The following is an 18,585-nucleotide window of genomic DNA, read 5'->3' on the forward strand; positions in this document are numbered from 1 at the left end:
GTTTCTATTCGTTTGCACTAAAAAAATATAATGAGCCCATGAGTTCTTTTGGGACCTGATAGGTATTATCATTTAGGAGAAATTTTAGGAAAACATGGGAGATATTAAGTAAATCCTATTAGAGTTAAGAGGCGGCCTATTGAGGCCCTCCACCTGCCCCCCCACCCCCGCCCCCATGATTTTCATGTCCTGCTATTCACAAGCTCGTGTCGTTACTTCCCAGAAGAGACAGGACCGACTTGTGACACTACCTGACTTCCAAGACTGGGTCATACAAGACAGGACAGTTTCCACTTTGCTCTCTGTGAAGTCCCTGGCTCTGGAGGGAGCCAGCTGTCCGGCGAAGGGGGACACTTGAGCAGCACCATGGACAGGGACACGCGGCGGAGAGCCGGGACCTCCTGCCTACAGCCGGCGCCAACTTCCAGCCACGTGCGGGCGCCATCTTTGGAGGCGGAGCCTCCAGCCCCGTCAGCCAGTCCCATGGCGGCAGCCCAGCTGGGAACGGGGCTGCAATTTTTTTTAATTAAATGTATTGAGGTGACGTGGGTTAATAACATCACACAAGTTGGACAACTGTATCATGCATCATCTGTATGTTGCATTGTGTGCTCACCCCCCCCTCCAGTCTCTTTCCATCAGCACCTGTTTGACCCCCCGTCACCCTCTGCACCCCCTCCCTTCCCCGTCGCTCGGTAACCACCATACTGTCGTCTGTGTCTATCAGTTTGTTTTGTTTTTTCATTTGTTGCTTTCTTTTCTTACATCCTATGTGAGCGAACTCATAGGGCTCCGTCCTTTCCTGTCTGACTGACTTCACTGGGCACGATCAAGACCTAACTATATGTAGGAGACCCAACGTCCACGGAAGAAAACATAGGGAACTGAATTTGTGGGCCTCGGTCTCAGAGAGGATTTTAGGAATTTGACCGCAAACACCAAGAAACTAAAAGCATATATATATATATATATATGGATGGGGTTACATCAAGCTACAAAGCTCCCGCCCGCCCAGAGGATATCAACAAAATAAAAAGGCCACCCACCAAACGGGGAGAAGAGATTTGCTAACAATACCACCAATAAGGAGCTAATATCCAAAATCTATAAAGAACCCATACAGCTCAACAACAACAACAACAACAAAAAAAAAAAACCCCAAAATGAGCCAATTAAAAAATAGGCAGAGGACCTAAACAGACATGTTTCCAAGTCGAAAGACAACACTGAGACCCCCGAAGCCAGAGCCACCCAGGGAAACCCCACTACTGACCTTCCAGCTCAGACACTGCGACATCACAAGTGTTTACTGTCTTTGTAAGACACTAGGTTTTTAAGTGCTTGATAATAAATCACAGTGACTGCGAATCAGTCAAGTTTGACAAGCAGTGCTACTTTAGGAGCGCACATCTAGAACTAAAGAACTTGGGCCAGAAGAAGAACTCTATACCCCAGAACAGGGAAAATGTTTCAGCCTGTCTTGCAGGGGAGACGTGAGCGGCTCCCAGTCACTGTGTTCACCTCGGCTGCCTCAGCCTCATTCCTGCACCGGGACCAGCACGGAGGAGCTGCCCAGAGAGGGGAGCCAAGAGACGTTATCTGGGACCCAGCTCTGCTCCCTGGTCGCTGGGTGTACTCGCAGAAGTGACCAAACCCCTGGGTCTCCGTATCTGGGAAACGGAGATAATAACTGAGCACTGCCCTGGCCAGTTGCAACGCTCAGTGGTTAAGAGGGTCGACCTGGCATATGGACGTCTTGGGTTCGATCCCCAGTCAGGGCACACAGGGGACGCAACCATTTGCTTTTCTCCTCCTCCCTCTTTCCCTCTCTTTCATCTCCTTAGCCAGTGACTCGATTGGTTCGAACATTGTCCCCGGGTGCTGAGCAGAGCTTGGTTGATCTGAGTGGGTCAGCCTCAGGCACTTAAAATAGCTTGGCTGATTGGAGCATCGGCCCCAGGTGGGGGTTGCCAGGTGAATCCCGGTCAGGGTGCATGTGAGAGTCTATCTCACTGTCTCCCTTCCCCTCATTTTTTAAAACAAACAACTCCTGAGCCCCAGTGTAGTTGCTGGATTCAATGAGACAGACATGTGTTTGGTCCTTGGGCAGCACCTGCATGAAATCCACCTTCTCACCCTCCATCTAAGGGTGTTTGCTTCTCCTCTTCCTAGAGACTGCCCCTTGGGTCAAAGCACTCTTTTCTATCACGTGATCAACTTGGAAAATAAAAGAAAGGAGCGGAAATGATCAGAGTGCCCTACAGAGCACACGAGGTGTCGTTCTGTGAAAGGTGCTTCTAGGTGACACATATTTATGTGTCCATGTGGCTGGGCTGCAATGTAACAACAGGCTTGCTGTCCAAAAGTTGCAAAGAGACTGAGCTGGGCTGTAAGACCAAGAGCAAAGGGAGTAAAGAAGTACATTGTGACATCAGTAAAGCATCTGAAGTCCTTTTCCATGACTCACTAGCTTGTGTGACACTGAGCGGTCACCAACCCTCTTGAACCGCCAGCCGTCTCCTCATCTGTAAGTGGACACTGTTCACCGGCCCCGCAGAGTACGAGATGACACAGGGGATGTGTCTAAGAGGATGTCGGCCATGTAACCAAATGTTTAAGTCGCCATTTAAAAAACAGCCTCCTAACGGGGCACAGAGCATCACCGTCCACAGAACATCGATGCGAGCATTTGTTCAGTGTGCGCCGCGTTTCTAAGAAGTCAAGTGGCCGCCATCGTGAGATCAAGTCACCCTCGTGGAAGCACTTCCTGTGTGACTGAGCTAAGCGCTTTATATCGTTGGTCTCACTTATCTTTCTGAACAGCTCGCCGTGACCGGTGTCACCTTCTGCCCCCTGTCAGGACACGCACGTTGACGCTCAGAAAGAACATGACCCAGGACCCGTGGCACGTAAGCGGCAGACCCAGGGTTGAACCCAGGCAGATCGGTCCCAGCGTCTACACTTGCAATCTCTTAGTCCGGGCCTGCTGTGTAAGGTTCTGAGCTAGACACTGTCCAGACGCGTGGGCACGCCCTCCCCTCTCGGGGCGTCCAGACCAGTGGGGGAGAGAGGACGCAGGGGAGAGACTGGCGGGTCTCAGGGAGCAACACAGGAAAATCGATTATTTTTGAAATGCTGGGACTTTCTCAGACCAATACAACTTCACCCCCTCTTGACACCTCTAATGAGAGACTGAACGATCAGTTTTGTTCCCAGATTTAAAAAAAAAAAAAAGGGTCCCGTACAAGTTAGTGGTGGAGAGGAGACAGCCAGCCAGCACTGTGGACACCCAGATCCTGCTTCTTTGGGGGTTGGGGGGGGGGCGGGGTGTTTGATAGAAATTAAGCCTAAAAATAGCATCTGTCTTTGCTGCCTGTCGAAAAGAATCAACACTCTTGCTTTTAAAAATTATTTTTAAAACGAGCAGATGGACCGACCACCCAGAGAGACGCGAGGGAGAGATTGCACTTGCTGGCTTTCTGATTGGGGAGAACTCAACTCCTCAGTCAGAAGTCCAGCATGGGAGCTCCATGTGGGCAATGCCACGCTCCATGGCCTTTCTCTCCCCCCGAGCGGATGCAGGGAAACCCCGAGACTCATCGTCGCTGGGTTTTACACTGAGTCTGACGCTGGCACACCCAGGCTCCAGCTATGAAACGTTCCCACCGGCATCTCCCGGTCTTTTCATCGTCCGAACAGAGGCTGAACGCTGCCCACGCGACGCCAGGCGCCACGCCCCTGCCGGGGACGCCGCCGTGAATTATCCCGGATGCGAGGGAGTCCCCAGAGGAGCGGGGAGACCGGCCACGTCCCCCACAGCAACGTTCTCCCACGCGGGGCGGGGAGATCACTGCAGCTGGGCTACGGCTGCACAGGACTTGGCTTGGTCCTGCTGTGTTTATTTAAACGTGTCCCGAGGAAGACGAGAACCAGCGTGTGGGCCCCTGGTTCCAGGGCGGCTGTGGCTGAGAGCAGAGGGCAGGTCGGGTGCCCGGACGTACAGAGGGCAGGAAGGAGGAAGGCAAGGCTGACCGGGTGACGCCTCACTGGTACAACCACCCACCCACACTTCACTTTCCCAGGACCCCACGGTCTTTCTTGCATCTGTCCGCCCCATTTACAGAAATTCACTTCTTTTTAACATATTTTTATTAACTTGCTTTCTTTTTTTTTCTTTTTTGTAACAGAGACAGAGTCAGAGAGAGGGACAGATAGGGGAAGGGAGAGAGATGAGAAGCATGGATTCTTTGGTGCAGCACCTTAGTTGTCCATTGATTGCTCTCTCATATGTGCCTTGACCGTGGGCCTTCAGCAGACCGAGTGACCCTTTGCTCAAGCCAGTGACCTTGGGTCCAAGCTGGTGAGCTTTGCTCAAACCAGATGAGCCCGTGCTCAAGTTGGCGACCTCGGGGTCTCGAACCTGGGTCCTCCACATCCCAGTCTGGCGCTCTATCCACTGTGTCACCGCCTGGTCAGGCTCCTTTTTGGGTTTTTTTCTTAATGTAAACACAAATATTGACAAGTTGTAAAAGTGAAAATGTTCTAGTGAAGTCATAAATGGAAGTCTGTTGTTTCCGTAGGACGTGAACACACGGCTGGAGCCCTCTGCTCCTGGCTCCGTCCAGCCTGGCTTTGGCACATCGATCCCCAAAAGGACTTATTATTATTATTTTTTTACTAATGTTGTTTGTCTGTGGCCCATCGACTTCATCTCCCTCTCAAAAGTAAGGAGAGTTTTCACTTTGGAAAATGCTGTCAGAGAGGGACCTCGAGCCAACGGGGAGCAGAGAAGTGAATTCTAGAACTTTCATTGAGCATTTGTTTTTGCAAGTCATGCCTGAGGTGTCAAAGGGGCAACACTGATGAATAAGATGCAGGCTTTGCCCTCAGAATTTTGGCTAAAAAATAAATAAATAAATAAAATATTATATATATATATATATATATTATACACAACGAACTCAAGCCATGATCTGAAATAGAACGGGTTAAAGACACTACCTGAGACACAGGGAGCTTCCTGGGGCTTCGGCCAGTGAAACTTTTGGCTCACTCCCCGCCTCCGAACCTCACATGACATCCACAGCACCCTGGAATCGGACTGACACCCCCTCTTCCTACAAAGTTCCTTCAAGGTCTCAAAGGACCTTTTTTACAGTCGCGTGCAGCAGCTCTTGTTTAGGACCTGTGTGTCATATCTCACGAAGATCAGAAAGTATCTGATGAGTATCAAGGCGAGGCGCAGCCTGTCTGTCTCTCTCCCACCTGCCCACTTTTCTAAAGAGGACCTGTCACAAGTTCAGAACCTCAGCTCTCACCCCTCTGGGCTGACGGGCGTGGACTTCCACGGCTATCCTTCCCCCTTCCCTCGGGAGCGCCAGCCTGCTCTGGCCGGCTACAGGACCTTCCCACGCGGGCGTTCCCCCAGCTGCCGGCCGTTGCACACTCAGGACGGCATGCTCACCAGCCTTCTCTTCCAACCAGCCGCCTGCCGAGATCTCAGCCTTCCTGCCCTGGGGTCATCGCCACTGCTGTGACTCCTCCGAACACGTTGTCCTCCGCGGCCCAAGCACAACCTGACTGGCTGCTTTTAAATCTCCTTTCTTCTTTCTCTCTCTCACGTTCAATCAGCAAACAAATACAATTCGTGTCCGTCCGTCACTGCCTGGTGCGAAAAGCTTGGGACAGAATTTCCCAAATTTGGAGCGTGAGTGTGAGGACGGCCTGATTTAAAACACGGACGGTGGCGTGGTTGACTGCGGAGTTCACACGGGAGCCCAGGACGGGGCAGGGAATCCAGATGGTCATCCTTCCTCCAAGACAGCGGAGAGCGGGCTGGGCCAGCACTGCCCATGCAACTGCCAGGGGACACCTGCCAGTCTAAGATGCCGCGGACAGAGAAAATGAACCACGGGCAACTCGGAGAGCAGGCACCATGCTCTGAGGTGGGTGGCCACACGTCTTTACCTACTGAACGATCTTTAATGACCTCCCATGCGGGCCGGTGAATTAACCCTCTATGTATGCCAGGGGTCCCCAAACTTTACACAGGGGGCCAGTTCACTGTCCCTCAGACCGTTGGAGGGCCAGACTATAAAAAAAAAACTATGAACAAATCCCTTTGCACACTGCACATATCTTATTTTAAGGTTAAAAAAAAAAACGGGAACAAATACAATATTTAAAATAAAGAACAAGTAAATTTAAATCAACAAACTGACCAGTATTTCAATGGGAACTATGGGCCTGCTTTTGGCTAATGAGATGGTCAATGTCCGGTTCTGTATTTGTCACTGCTAGCCGTAACAAGTGATATGACGCACTTCCGGAGCCTTGAGGCGTGCGTCCCGCGTCACCAGAAGTAGTACTGTACGTGAGCGATGCCGCGCTTTGCGGTGGTCTCACTGGCCACCAATGAAAGAGGTGCCCCTTCTGGAATGCGGCGGGGGCCGGATAAATGGCCTCAGGGGGCTGCATGTGGCCCGCGGGCCATAGTTTAGGGACCCCTGATGTAAGCTGTTCCTCTTACCGCTCAGATCCACCTGTTTCTCTCAGAAAGCTCTGCAGTGCGGCGGTTAAGGTGAGCGAGTCCTGGGTTCAAGTCCCAGCAACCCTGTTGACTCTCCCTGAGAACTTGCATCAGAAACTTGAACTCCCTCTGCCTCCCCGAAGGAGGTGGCAAGGGCTCTCTCCTTCCTACGGGTGCTGCAGAGACACGTCAGATGGTGCACGTCAAACCCAGGCACACCCCTTTCTTTCCTCTGTGGCCCACAGCCTCAGCATCACTATCAGAACTGGTGCCCCCGGAACCTTCTTCAGCTTTCAAAGCCTTGACCTTCCACACAGAGAGCAAGGTTCTCAAGAAGGTCATCTCTCTTCTTTAGAATTCCATGGACCTTTGATTACTGAACGCATGTGCAAAGGCCACCAATAAGAAAGCAGAGAGGGCCCTGGCCGGTTGGCCCAGCGGTAGAGCGTCGGCCTGGCGTGTGAAAGTCCTGGGTTTGATTCCTAGTCAGGGCACACAGGAGAAGCACTCATCTACTTCACCTTTCCCCCTCTCCTTTCTTTCTCTCTCTCTCTCTCTCTCTTCCCCTCCTGCAGCCAAGGCTCCACTGATCAAAGTTGGCCCGGGTGCTGAGGATGGCTCCATGGCCTCTGCCTCAGGCGCTAGAATGGCTCTGGTTGCAACAGAGCGACCCCTCAGATGGGCAGAGCATCGCCCCCTGGTGGGCGTGCCGGGTGGATTCCGGTTGGGCGCATGCGGGAGGCTGTCTGTCTGCCTCCCTGCTTCTCACTTAAGAAAAATACCAAAAATAAAAATAAAGAAAGAAAGCAGTGAGAACAGGGCTGTGTCTCCTCCAGCCCAGCCCAGATCTATATGCCTTGGTTGCATTCTTGGGTCCTTTCTTGCATCCAAGACCCCCGAGGGGTGCTCGCTGCCGAAGGCGCTGACCCCGCGAAGCCCTCCCGGCCTCCTGTCCCCCTCCTTCCCTCTCCGAGTGCCGTGTCGGCCCTGCTGCAGCGGGCGACATCCCGATCCAACTCAGTCTTCTCGGACTCAATGGCGCCTCCCACCTGCTACGAGAAGCAACGACTCCTTCCCTGTGGCTACGGCCCCTTCCGGAAGGTTCCTGCCGCGTCAGCAGTGGCCAGCTACCGGCGGACGGTGGCAGGAAGAAGACATCCGACCTGCACGGCAGTGACCAGATTCTCTTTCTTCTGAGAGTGTCTCAGAAGCCCGGGAATCCGGCGGCTAAGGCGAGCTGCCCAGGGCTAAGGAAAGCCATGTCACCATGACCGGAGAGACACACAGACCAGGAGGTGGCAATGGAGATCTATTCCAGAAAACTCCGAAGTTACAGATTCTAGTTCTGCCTGAGGCTCAGGTACGTCTTTGCCTTTGGGTTGGTTCCTTCCAACAAAACCCTTTTTTACAAAAAAAAACAAAAAAAAAACCAGAAAGTTTGGAGGAGGGGGTGTTCTGCTTCTTGCCACCCGACCGTCACCGCCGGAGGCTGTTGCCAGGGCCTCCTCCAGCAGCGCCCACACAGCAGGCCGTATCCTTGGAAACCTCTGCCCACCCCAGCCCACCCTGAGTCGCCGGGACTTTCCCGGACACTCTCAACAGATGGGCCCTCAAGGGGGCCAGCTCGACAAAGGGCCACCCTCCTCTCCCCCGACACCACCCGCCTGTCCCCTCCGGCAGGCAGGGTCACCGTCCCTCCCAGCATGCCTTGCAGCTGAGTTCTCGCTGGGCCACGGCTGCCGATTTGGGAAGTAACTGCTGTCCTTCAATGACTCATACAATATAATTCTTTTTTCTTTCTTTCTTGCTTTTTTTTTTTCCCAAGAAGTGCATATGTTCGATTGAAAAGAAAACATTTAAAATAGATGTTTTTGCCAAGGAGACTCAACCGACTGTGCCCACTGGCAGTTGGGACGTTGCATGAATGTGCCGGGCTGACCATGACCCCGGGGAGAGTGACATCCGGGGTGTGCCCACGTGCCAGGCAAGGGGTTCTCTGGCCGGGCTTTGATACTGCCGGTAAACCCCCCCTAGTTAGCGTGACTCGTCTTTTCTAACCCCCACTTATTAAACCCACTTGACGGATGATGGAGCCGGTATCCAGAGCGATTAGGTGACTTCCTGGAGGTCACTCACCCAGCCAGGTGTCACACAGAACCAGAACAATTCCCCGAAGCCTCCCTCACCCAAGACTAGCTCATCGAATGACCGATCCTCTCAAAACCCAAAGCCCTCCCGCCGTCTTCTGCATCGACCCGGGTACTAACGTCGGCCGGCTCACGGCACTCTCGACACGGGGAGGTGTTCTACGGTAGACACGTTTGGAAACAAGGACATTCACCCGCGGTCCCCTCCCTGGATCAAATCGATGTTTTCCTGGGTCTGTGTCTCTCTCTCTTTTTGATTCTCTCGCATATGCACGTTCGATTTTAACACATTTAGGATCATCTCTCAAACAGAACTTAATATCCTACGTCTCCTGTTAAAACTGCGCCGTGCGTAGATTTTTCAGAGGTGTTTTCATCCCGTGGTCTAAGAATACACCTGGTGTTAACTCTGCTTTTCCAAACAAGTTTTTTTAGAAATTAAATCTGCATCATTCTACGAAGGACAAACGTTGTTTTCTCTATCGGTAGGTTCTTGTGTTCCCTTCTATCAACTCTGACTACCTTGAAGATTTTTTTTTTTTTTTTCCTACGGAGGATCTTTTATCTCTCGAATTCTAAGTCTCCGGCAAGACACACGTTATGAAATCTGCCACGTTATATCAGATTTGTCCAGTGTTTTTCAAGGTAGCTGGTTCATAAAGAGATTCTGGGTCACAAAATACAAAATGACAATCCACTCAGGCTACAGTAACCCCTTCGCTGCTCCGGAGACACGGGACGCGTGCTCCCCGCCTGGGGCGCTGACACGCGGTCCTCCCGCTGTGGCGGACACTGTGGTGGCCCCAGGTGCTCAGAGGCGTCGCTGCCCTACTTGCTCTGCTCTCTGCTCAAATGTCACCCTTACCAGAAAGACCTTCCCTGGTCCTCCTATCAAAAAATAGCATCTCCCCGTCCCAATCCGTCCATCTCCGTTCGTTTCATTTAGTTTTGTTCTTGGTGTTGTTGTTGTCCTCTCTGTCTCCCCTGTTAGGACAGGGGCTTTCTCTCGTTTTGTCCACGGATGGACCCCTCAAAAGGAGGCAGCTGGGTCCTGGCACATTTCTGTCAACAGAAAGACTCGCTGACGGGGTTAATAAGCGTTAGCGTCCTCTGGGTACTGGCGGTGACAACCAGAGTTCTAGGGACACCGGCTTTAGAGATACTGCCTGTTTCAGTCCGGGCTGCCTCCTCGGGGGACCCCACCCGGGACGCAGAGAATGCGCAGTTCTGGAAGGTGAGGGTGAGCCGGGTGACGGCCTTCACAGGCCTTTCCCCAAAAAAGGGGTGTCCCCTCCCTGCTCCCCCGAGCCACACTAACAGTGGTTGCTCAACACGGGCGGCACTCCCTACATTTCACAGCCTCTTCCCCCACAAATCTTTCTGGCACGGCCGTATCCTCGTGGCGTAAGGAGGGGACTCCTTCACGGCGGAAAGCACGCTGGCAGGGGCCCTGGGACACCTGTCACTTAGCGATTGTGTCACTTAGCCCAAGCCTCTTCATCTCTCCGAGGGTCCAATTTCCTCTGTGCAGAAATGCGAACGGTCATCGCTGTGTGTAGTCTTCTTGTAAAAAATTAGGTGGGATCGTGAAGGTAAAAGTAGCTTATAAACTAGAGAAAGGAAGGTGGAGTTCAGGCAGAGCCCGGGTGGCACGATGTCTCTGGGTCTGGGGTCCTCACGTCTCACGCAGCCCCAGGCCAGGGCCGCCACCACCCGTGTGACGCGCAGGAGGCCCCGAGCGGTCTCTGAGCACCGGCGTCCGTCTCTGTCACCCGAGGACAGTGGCAGGGCCCCCCCGGGAGCGGTGTCGGGAGGCCGGCAGGAGGCTCCGTGCGCAGAGTTCTGCCCCTGCTCCGCACGCCGGGGACGCCGCTGGGCTGGCTGTGCCTCTGCTGTGGTTTCTACACCACTGGGAAGGCCCTCGTGGTGGCCACTCAACGTCCAGGCGGAAGCGTGCGGCTCCGAGTTCGGGGGGCCTGAGACCCGGCGCCGTGTTGAGGAAAAACGACCCGACACCCCCCCCCCAGATCTTCAGTCTTTCCACCTGCAAAGCAGGGATGACAGACCGCCCCCCTCGGATGCCATTATTTTGGGGGAGCCCAGAAAGAAACAATGTTTTTGAAGGCCCACAGGATGGCAGACACTCAGACGGGCAGTCAGCTGCCCTGAGAGATGGGAACACTGAGGGGTGGAGCACCACCCACCTGCCTTCACGAGCAGGTGGGACATGAGCATGCCCCCCGAGAGCTCGGGCCCCGGCTGAGCCCGGAGACGGCAGGCTGGTCCTGGGGCGCCTGCCCACGAATGCCAGGGGGGTGCCTACGGGGTGATTCACACTCAGCACAGTCACAAGACCTCCTAGTCGAGGCTACTGTAAAGCCTCTTGGAAGCCTGGCTTGCTGGGTTCAAATCCTGGCCCTGAAATACCAGCAGTGTGGCCTCAGTCTCCTCATCTGTGGAATGGGGATGATGACAGGTCCGTCCGAGGCCTGGCATATGGCTGCTGGTCGTGAGTCCTGTGCCTCACAAGTAGCAGGTGTATGTCTTCCAAACCAATTTATGTGCAACTCAGCTATACGAACTTAGCCAAAACAGAATGGCGCCCGCCTCTGGGTGAGGGGGGCACGGAAGGGGCATCGGCTCCTCCCTCTCCTATTGCCAGTTCCCTCTCCACCCCGGACAGCACAGCCCCTGGACACAGGGTGACCGCACGGGTGGACCCTCCCCACGAGAAAGCACCGTGTCCCACCCAGCCCCGCTGGTCTGCAGCCTGCGCGTCAGCCCCAGCACGGGCTCCGCCCCACGCGAGACGTCCCCACGGCTGCACTCGCACGTCTGGGCTCTCCCCGGCGCGTGACAGCCCCCCGAGGGGGACCCGCGCTCACGCTGCAGTTTCCACGGGAACCCAGGCCCCCCTGCCTCCTTCCCGGCGGCTCACTGGTCGAGGGGTCACCTCCCGTTTCATTGATCGTGGGCAACACAGTCGGTTACAAATGAAGAGACGGAACGTCCACACATGGGCGTCACGGAGGACCCACGTCGACGCAGCTGACGGAAACGGAACACAGGCTCCCCGCGAGCCCCGCCCCCACCTCGAGAACCAGACCCCTCTGTCTGCGCCGCGGACGGAGACCGCCCTCCGCCTGCCGCGGCCGCTGAGTCCACTCGGGGACCCGCGATGGGAAAGGAGAGGCTGGGCGGAGGGGTCTCGAGGTGGGAGGGTCCGGTCCAGTCCCGTCTCGGCCCCCCCACGGGAACACCTCAAGGCCTTCGCCGCCCAGACCGGGGACGAGAACGCCCTCTCCCGTCCTTGCCAAGTCCCCGCACGACGCGAGTCCCGGCTGCTCACGCCGTATTTTCCTTCGCCTCGACGCTCTGACTCAGAAACTTTATTTTAAAAGCACACTTGGCCCTGGCCGGTTGGCTCAGTGGTAGAGCATCGGCCTGGTGTGCAGGAGTCCCGGGTTCGATTCCCGGCCAGGGCACACAGGAGAAGCGCCCATCTGCTTCTCCACCCCTCCCCCTCTCCTTCCTCTCTGTCTCTCTCTTCCCCTCCCGCAGCCGAGGCTCCATTGGAGCAAAGATGGCCCGGGAGCTGGGGATGACTCTGTGGCCTCTGCCTCAGGTGCTGGAGTGGCTCTGGTTTGCAACAGAGCGACGCCCCAGAAGGGCGGAACGTCACCCCCTGGTGGGCATGCCAGGTGGATCACAGTCGGGCACATGCGGGAGTCTGTCTGACTGCCTCCATTTCCAGCTTCGGAAAAATGAAAAAAAAAAAAATTAAAATTAAAAAAATAAATAAAAGCACACTTTAGCCACCTTTGGAGCATAATATTGAAGCAATTCATGGAAACCGGTAAATAATGGGAAAAGATCGGGCATGTGTTCTAGCCCGAACTGGGAGCTACACGAGAGAATCTCGTGACGTGTCATCCAAGGACTCCAACTAGTAAACAGAAACAGGGGCCCTAGAGCTTGGGCCTCGACCTCCTCCCAGCGTTAATGAACGAATGGACACAGCCCCCCAGCATCAGGGCTGCCAACCTCACACAGAGGGAGGAAGCCGGACACGGCTGGCCTGCAGAGGAAAGAACACCCAGCCACCCGCAGTCTTTGCCAAGGCCACCAAACCAGAGTCCGACCAAGTCTCTGGGTCCAGCCCCCGGTCTGCAGGAAGCTCGGGGGGCCGAGGATGCGCGTGGAGGGGCCCCAGCACCCTGCGATTGGCGAAACCCAGGCTGTGAGACCAGGCAAGGGGTCAACGGCCTGGACCGCCGGCAGGCAGGGAGAAGGGCCAATCAGAGAAAAGGAGGGATGGGATGGAGCACGTGGTCACTCCAGGAAACGAAGTATAGAACACGTCCGATTTTCTTTTCTTTTCTTTTGTTATAGGGACAGACAGACACGAACGGAGAGAGATGAGAAGCATCAATCATCAGTTTTTCATTTTGACACCTTAGTTGTTCATTGATTGCTTTCTCATATGTGCCTTGACCATGGGCCTTCAGCAGACCGAGTAACCCCTTGCTGGAGCCAGCGACCTTGGGCTCAAGCTGGTGAGCTTTGCTCAAACCAGATGAGCCCGCGCTCAAGCTGGCGACCTCGGGGTCTCCAACCTGGGTCCTCCGCATCCCAGTCCGATGCTCTATCCACTGCACCACGGCCTGGTCAGGCCACGTCCGATTTCTAAAGACAGAAGAGATCCGACCACAGCGATAGACGAGAAGGACACGCAAGGCAGTCAAGCGACCCCCTGGGGAAGATGGGGTGAGATCGCCGAGACACTTCGCGGGGGGCTGCCAGGTTCTCCTGCTCAGCCTGGGCGGTGGCCGGAGGAACTTAACCCTATTCCTCATTCCTAACGTCGATGATTCAGCATCTATTTGGTGTGGTTCTCTGTATTTTTTTTTATTCATTTTTTTTAATTATTTATTTATTTATTCATTTTTAGAGAAGACAGAGAGAGGGAGAGAGAGAGACAGAGAGAGAGAGAAGGGGGGAGGAGCTGGAAGCATCAACTCCCATATGTGCCATGACCAGGCAAGCCCAGGGTTTTGAACCGGCGACCTCAGCATTTCCAGGTCGACGTTTTATCCACTGCACCACCACAGGTCAGGCTTTTTTTATTCATTTTTTAGAGAGGAGAGAGAAAGGGAGAGAGAGAGACAGAGAGAGAAGGTGAGGAGGAGCTGGAAGCATCAACTCCCATATGTGCCTTGACCAGGCAAGCCCAGGGTTTCGAACCGGCGACCTCAGCATTTCCAGGTCGATGCTTTATCCACTGTGCCACCACAGGTCTATATTTTTTTAAATAATATTTTTAAATTAAGCTTTTTACACTGCTGTCATAAATTGAAAAAAAAAATCTCACAAAAATTAGGGGATATTTTATAGCTTCATATTCATTTTGAAATACCCCCTAATTTTTGTGAGCAGTATATATAACATGCCTGGCTGGTGGTGGTGCAGTGGATAGAACATCAGCCTGGGACACTGAGGACCCAAGTTCAAGCTCCGAGGTCGCCGGCTTGAGCACGGGCTCACCTGCTCGAGAGCGGCATCACCGGCTTCAGTGTGCGATCATACCCATGACCCTGTGGTCATTGGCTTGAAGCCCAAGGTCACTGGTTTGAAGCCGAAGGTGGCTGATTGAGGAAGGGGTCACTGGCTTGGCTGGAGCCCCCCATCCCATCAAGGCACGTATGAGAACCAATCAATGAACAACTAAACTGCTGCCACTACGAGTTGGAGCTTCTCATCTGTCCCTTCCAGTCTGTCTGTCTGTCTATCTCTGACTCTTTCTCTTGCAATATATATATATATATATATATATATATATATATATATATATGTATATATACAACATAAAAGCAAAACAATGACCTAGAAACTGCTGTTTGCCAAAGCTCGGGACCTAAAGCTGGTATTCTCTCTGTTAAAAAGGTGTTAGGAAAATGCTGTGGGCAGGGCAGCACCAAACAGAAGCCTCCTCCTGAGGTCCTCGGAGAAACGTCAAGTGAACTGCGAAGGGGAGCATCACCAAGCTCCCCCCCAGATCGCCTCCATATTTCCCCGGAAGCACCTTGCCCAGCAGCACCAGCTGCTCACGTCGGCAAACAGGACCCCAGCTCCTACCCCTGCCGCAATGGAGCGAGGGATGTTCTTGTAGCTCCTTGTCACCCAGCAGACCCCAACAAGAGGCTGGGGGACCAGTCCCCACGGGGAGTACTGTACACATCTGCATAAAACGTTTCCTCCCCGGAGCCCCCGTGGCCGGGAGGCTCTCCGGGATCGGGAGAAGCTGGCTTTCGGCAGAAAATCCTCCCGTCACCCAAACGCAGACACCGTGTGGCCATCGGGCTACAATCTGCAGACCCACCCCCTCTCCAGGTCCTGTGGTCACATGGTCACAGCCCCTGTTGCATTATTATTATTATTTTTAATTATTCTTCTGTTCTATGACCATAACTTCTCAAGAACAGCAACGAGATCACGCAGCTCCACACGACAGGACTCGGGCAAGGCCCAGGCTGAGGCTTGTGGAATAAACCACTAACAGCCATCGAACACTTACCAGCTGCCGCGAGTTGTGTTAACGTCTTGCTCACCTGTAAGCTCATTTCCTCCTCGCAACAACGTAGCCTGTAGCGACTATTACCTCATCCATTTCTACAGATGAAACCAAAACGGTAGCCCAAAGAGGTTGTATCATCTGCCCAAGGTCATTCATCCAGTCAGCGACGGAACCAGATTTGAACCCAGGTCTCTCTGACCTCAGAATGTATCAAAAGACCGTTCAGAACCTAGAAAAGCAGCTCCAGCTCCGCCCCTTTTCCGCAGGGCAGCTCCGGGCCTGGCGTGCGGTCTGCACCGAGGAGACCTCCCGCGTCCAGGTCAGGGTCTCCAGAGGCTGGTGAGCTCAGCCTGGCCTCACAGAGCACAGGAGGTGGTGACGGTGGACAGAAGGGGAAGCCTCTGTCCGTCTCAAACCACGCGTAACATCGCGCACGGGGGTCGGGCTCCAAGATCAGCCCGGAGGGGGAGAGCTGGATGGAGTCAAAACCATCGTGGAAACTCCCTTAAAGCATCTTTAAGTCACAGGGCCACCAGTCCTCTGAAGTCCCACCGGCAAGAATGAACTTTGTCCTCTTTGCAATAGGGGCTCTGGCCTCCCCACCTCCTTCAGTGTGGAGGCCGACATCTGATTTCAAAAGGGACAAGGCTAAGAGGTTTGGCTAAGAGGTTTTTAAAGGGACGTCCCTTGTTCTCACAGCATCACAGTCACAGTCAGCTGGAGTCACAGTCAGTAGCCAAGAGTGCACAAACGGCCCCTTCTCGGGAGCCCCAGCTCTGAGCTCACTAGCCCCTGCCTCGGACCCCGTGCCCCCTGCCCGAGCAGTCCTCCAAGGGCTGTGTTCTCGGGCAACCCCTCCTCCAAGGAGGTCCGTGCTCCCTGCAGAAGGCCCTGGAGCATTTAGCCAATGGGCCGCCTGGGACCACGGACAGGAATGACGTGGGGACCTCTGCCGTCGTCCCCACCTGCTATGACATCTCATATCATGAGACCCAAGTCCCGAGCTCCTGTCCCCGGCTCACCTCTGGCCGTCAGCGGAAGGCCCTGCTCTGCGGGTGATAAAACCAACTGCCCGAGCCCCTTCATCTCTCTGTTGAGAGAGCAGCTTCCCAGCGGCCACCTCGGAAGTTCTCAGCGGCCTCTCCCGGGCCCCAGCTCTCCCTGCCGCTATAATGGGAAGGCCCCGGGTGTCTCTTTCTCAGATCGCTCTGGCCGAGGCCCGGTGAGGCCGGGAGGGGGAGGTGGAAGGGGAGGAGGACGGGGCCCCGGCTGAGTTACCATGGTCTGGAAGCAGGAGTGCAGCTGGGTGAGGAACGGCGGCTTCCCGGGCAGGGCCAGCACCCGCTTCTCCACCATGGTGCACTCCACGTCGTCGTCCTGGATCACCACGTCCTTCTTCAGGATCTTGACGGCGTACAGCTCGTCCGTGCCCTTCCGCTCCGACAGCATGACCTGGGCGGGGGAGGGGGAGAGAGCCGCGGGTCAGGGCGGTCGGCGGGGGTCCCGGGGCGGGGCGGTCGGCAGGGGTCTCGGGGGTCCCGGGGCGGGGCTGGGCGGGGGCGGAGCCAGGGCAGCTCCCGTTCCCGCAGAGCCTCTCCAGGCCTCCTCCGCACACACGCCTTCCGCTGACGCTAAAACGAGAGAGGACATTTTCCAGAGACCTCGCACGGGTCAGCGCTGGACCCCAATCAAGAGAAGCAGTTCGGCCCTGGCCGGTTGGCTCAGCAGTAGAGCGTCGGCCTGGTGTGCGGGGGACCCGGGTTCGATTCCCGGCCAGGGCACATAGGAGAAGCGCCCATCTGCTTCTCCACCCCCTCCCCCTCCTTCCTCTCTGTCTCTCTCTTCCCCTCCCGCAGCCAAGGCTCCATTGGAGCAAAAGATGGCCCGGGCGCTGGGGATGGCTCCTTGGCCTCTGCCCCAGGCGCTAGAGTGGCTCTGGTCGCAACAGAGCGACGCCCCGGAGGGGCAGAGCATCGCCCCCTGGTGGGCAGAGCGTCGCCCCTGGTGGGCAGAGCCTCGCCCCTGGTGGGCGTGCCGGTGGATCCTGGTCGGGCGCATCCGGGAGTCTGTCTGTCTGTCTCTCCCTGTTTCCAGCTTCAGAAAAATACAAAAAAAAAAAAAAAGGGAAGCGGTTCCAAGGGCAACGACTGAGGATGGATCCCTTTGGGGAGAGGAATCCACGCCCAGCAAACCCAACTGGAATACAGACCCCCACGAGGGCAAGTTCCTCTGCCCATTCTGTTCCCTGGAGTAACCCAAGACCCTGGAACACCACCAGGCACACAGGAGATGTTCAATAAATATTTGTCGAAGGAGCTTATTCCTGGTAAAACTGAACGCGGGGCTCTTGTTCCCGTATTCATTCAACTGTTTAATATTCGTTAGGAGCCCGGTGAGCACTGGGGATGCAGCAATGAACAAGCAGGAACACTCTCGACTCCGCACTGCAGAGAGGAAGAAAGACTTCAGGCGGAATGACGGGGGTGCTGAATGTCTTACTTCCACCTCTTCTCCGATGGTCCTGGGGTCCCCTCCGTGCAGCTGTGGTCACAGTCGGGGCAGGATAGTCAGTGGGGCTCACGACACATCACTCTTTCCACTGGCTGTGGCTAGGCCAGAGGGGACACTGACCAGCAGGTACCATTCCTCTTGGGAAGAGCTTTCTGATTGGCCAGTGGACCCACTTGGCCACAGCTGATTGGTAGATAACTGGCCTAAGCTGAGCCAATCAGACCCTCTCCCTAAGAACTGGCAATTTGGATAGTCCCAAGTTGTCAGTCCCGAGGCCCTGAGCAGAGGACACACACACACACACACACACACACACACACACACAGGTCCGCCTATGGCTTATATTTTGCCACACACAGCGCAGAATGGAACAGAGGTGCGAGGACAGAACAGAGGTCCGAGAATGAGCAGGGACCCTGCTGTCCAGTCTCTCAGGCTCGGCTGTTCCCCATTAGAAAGCTCCCTACCCCTCCAATAAAACCATCACTGATGACCTGTGGTGGCGCAGTGGATAAAGCGTCAACCTGGAAACGCTGAGGTTGCCGGTTCAAAACCCTGGGCTTGCCTGGTCAAGGCATATATGGGAGTTGATGCTTCCTGCTCCTCCCCCCTTCTCTCTCTCTCTCTCCTCTCTATAATGAATAAATAAAAACAAAAACAACAAAAAAAAAAACCATCACTGATATCAAAGTGAAATTGGTTTGAGTGGATTTATGTTCCTAGAAACAGCCTGTAAGACAAAAATGACAGCTTGCGTAGCTCAAACCCTTAGAATAAACATACTGATTAAAGAATAATCATAAAAATAGTATAAAATTTTATCA

The 18,585-nt window shown here is 54.6% G+C and overlaps 1 protein-coding gene across 2 annotated transcripts in view; it reads right to left on the reverse strand.

Annotated features, from left to right (window-relative positions):
* PRKCB (protein kinase C beta) overlaps nucleotides 1-18,585 on the reverse strand; it is a 331,943-nt gene that overhangs the window by 42,591 nt on the left and 270,767 nt on the right. For both annotated transcript variants that reach the window (XM_066383413.1, XM_066383412.1), the window contains exon 10: nucleotides 16,529-16,702. In XM_066383413.1, the coding sequence (XP_066239510.1) occupies nucleotides 16,529-16,702 (174 nt within the window). The remainder of the gene's footprint in view (nucleotides 1-16,528; nucleotides 16,703-18,585) is intronic.

The sequence above is a fragment of the Saccopteryx leptura genome, chromosome 4, assembly GCF_036850995.1.
Source record: "Saccopteryx leptura isolate mSacLep1 chromosome 4, mSacLep1_pri_phased_curated, whole genome shotgun sequence".
In the NCBI taxonomy this organism is placed as follows: Eukaryota; Metazoa; Chordata; class Mammalia; order Chiroptera; family Emballonuridae; genus Saccopteryx; species Saccopteryx leptura.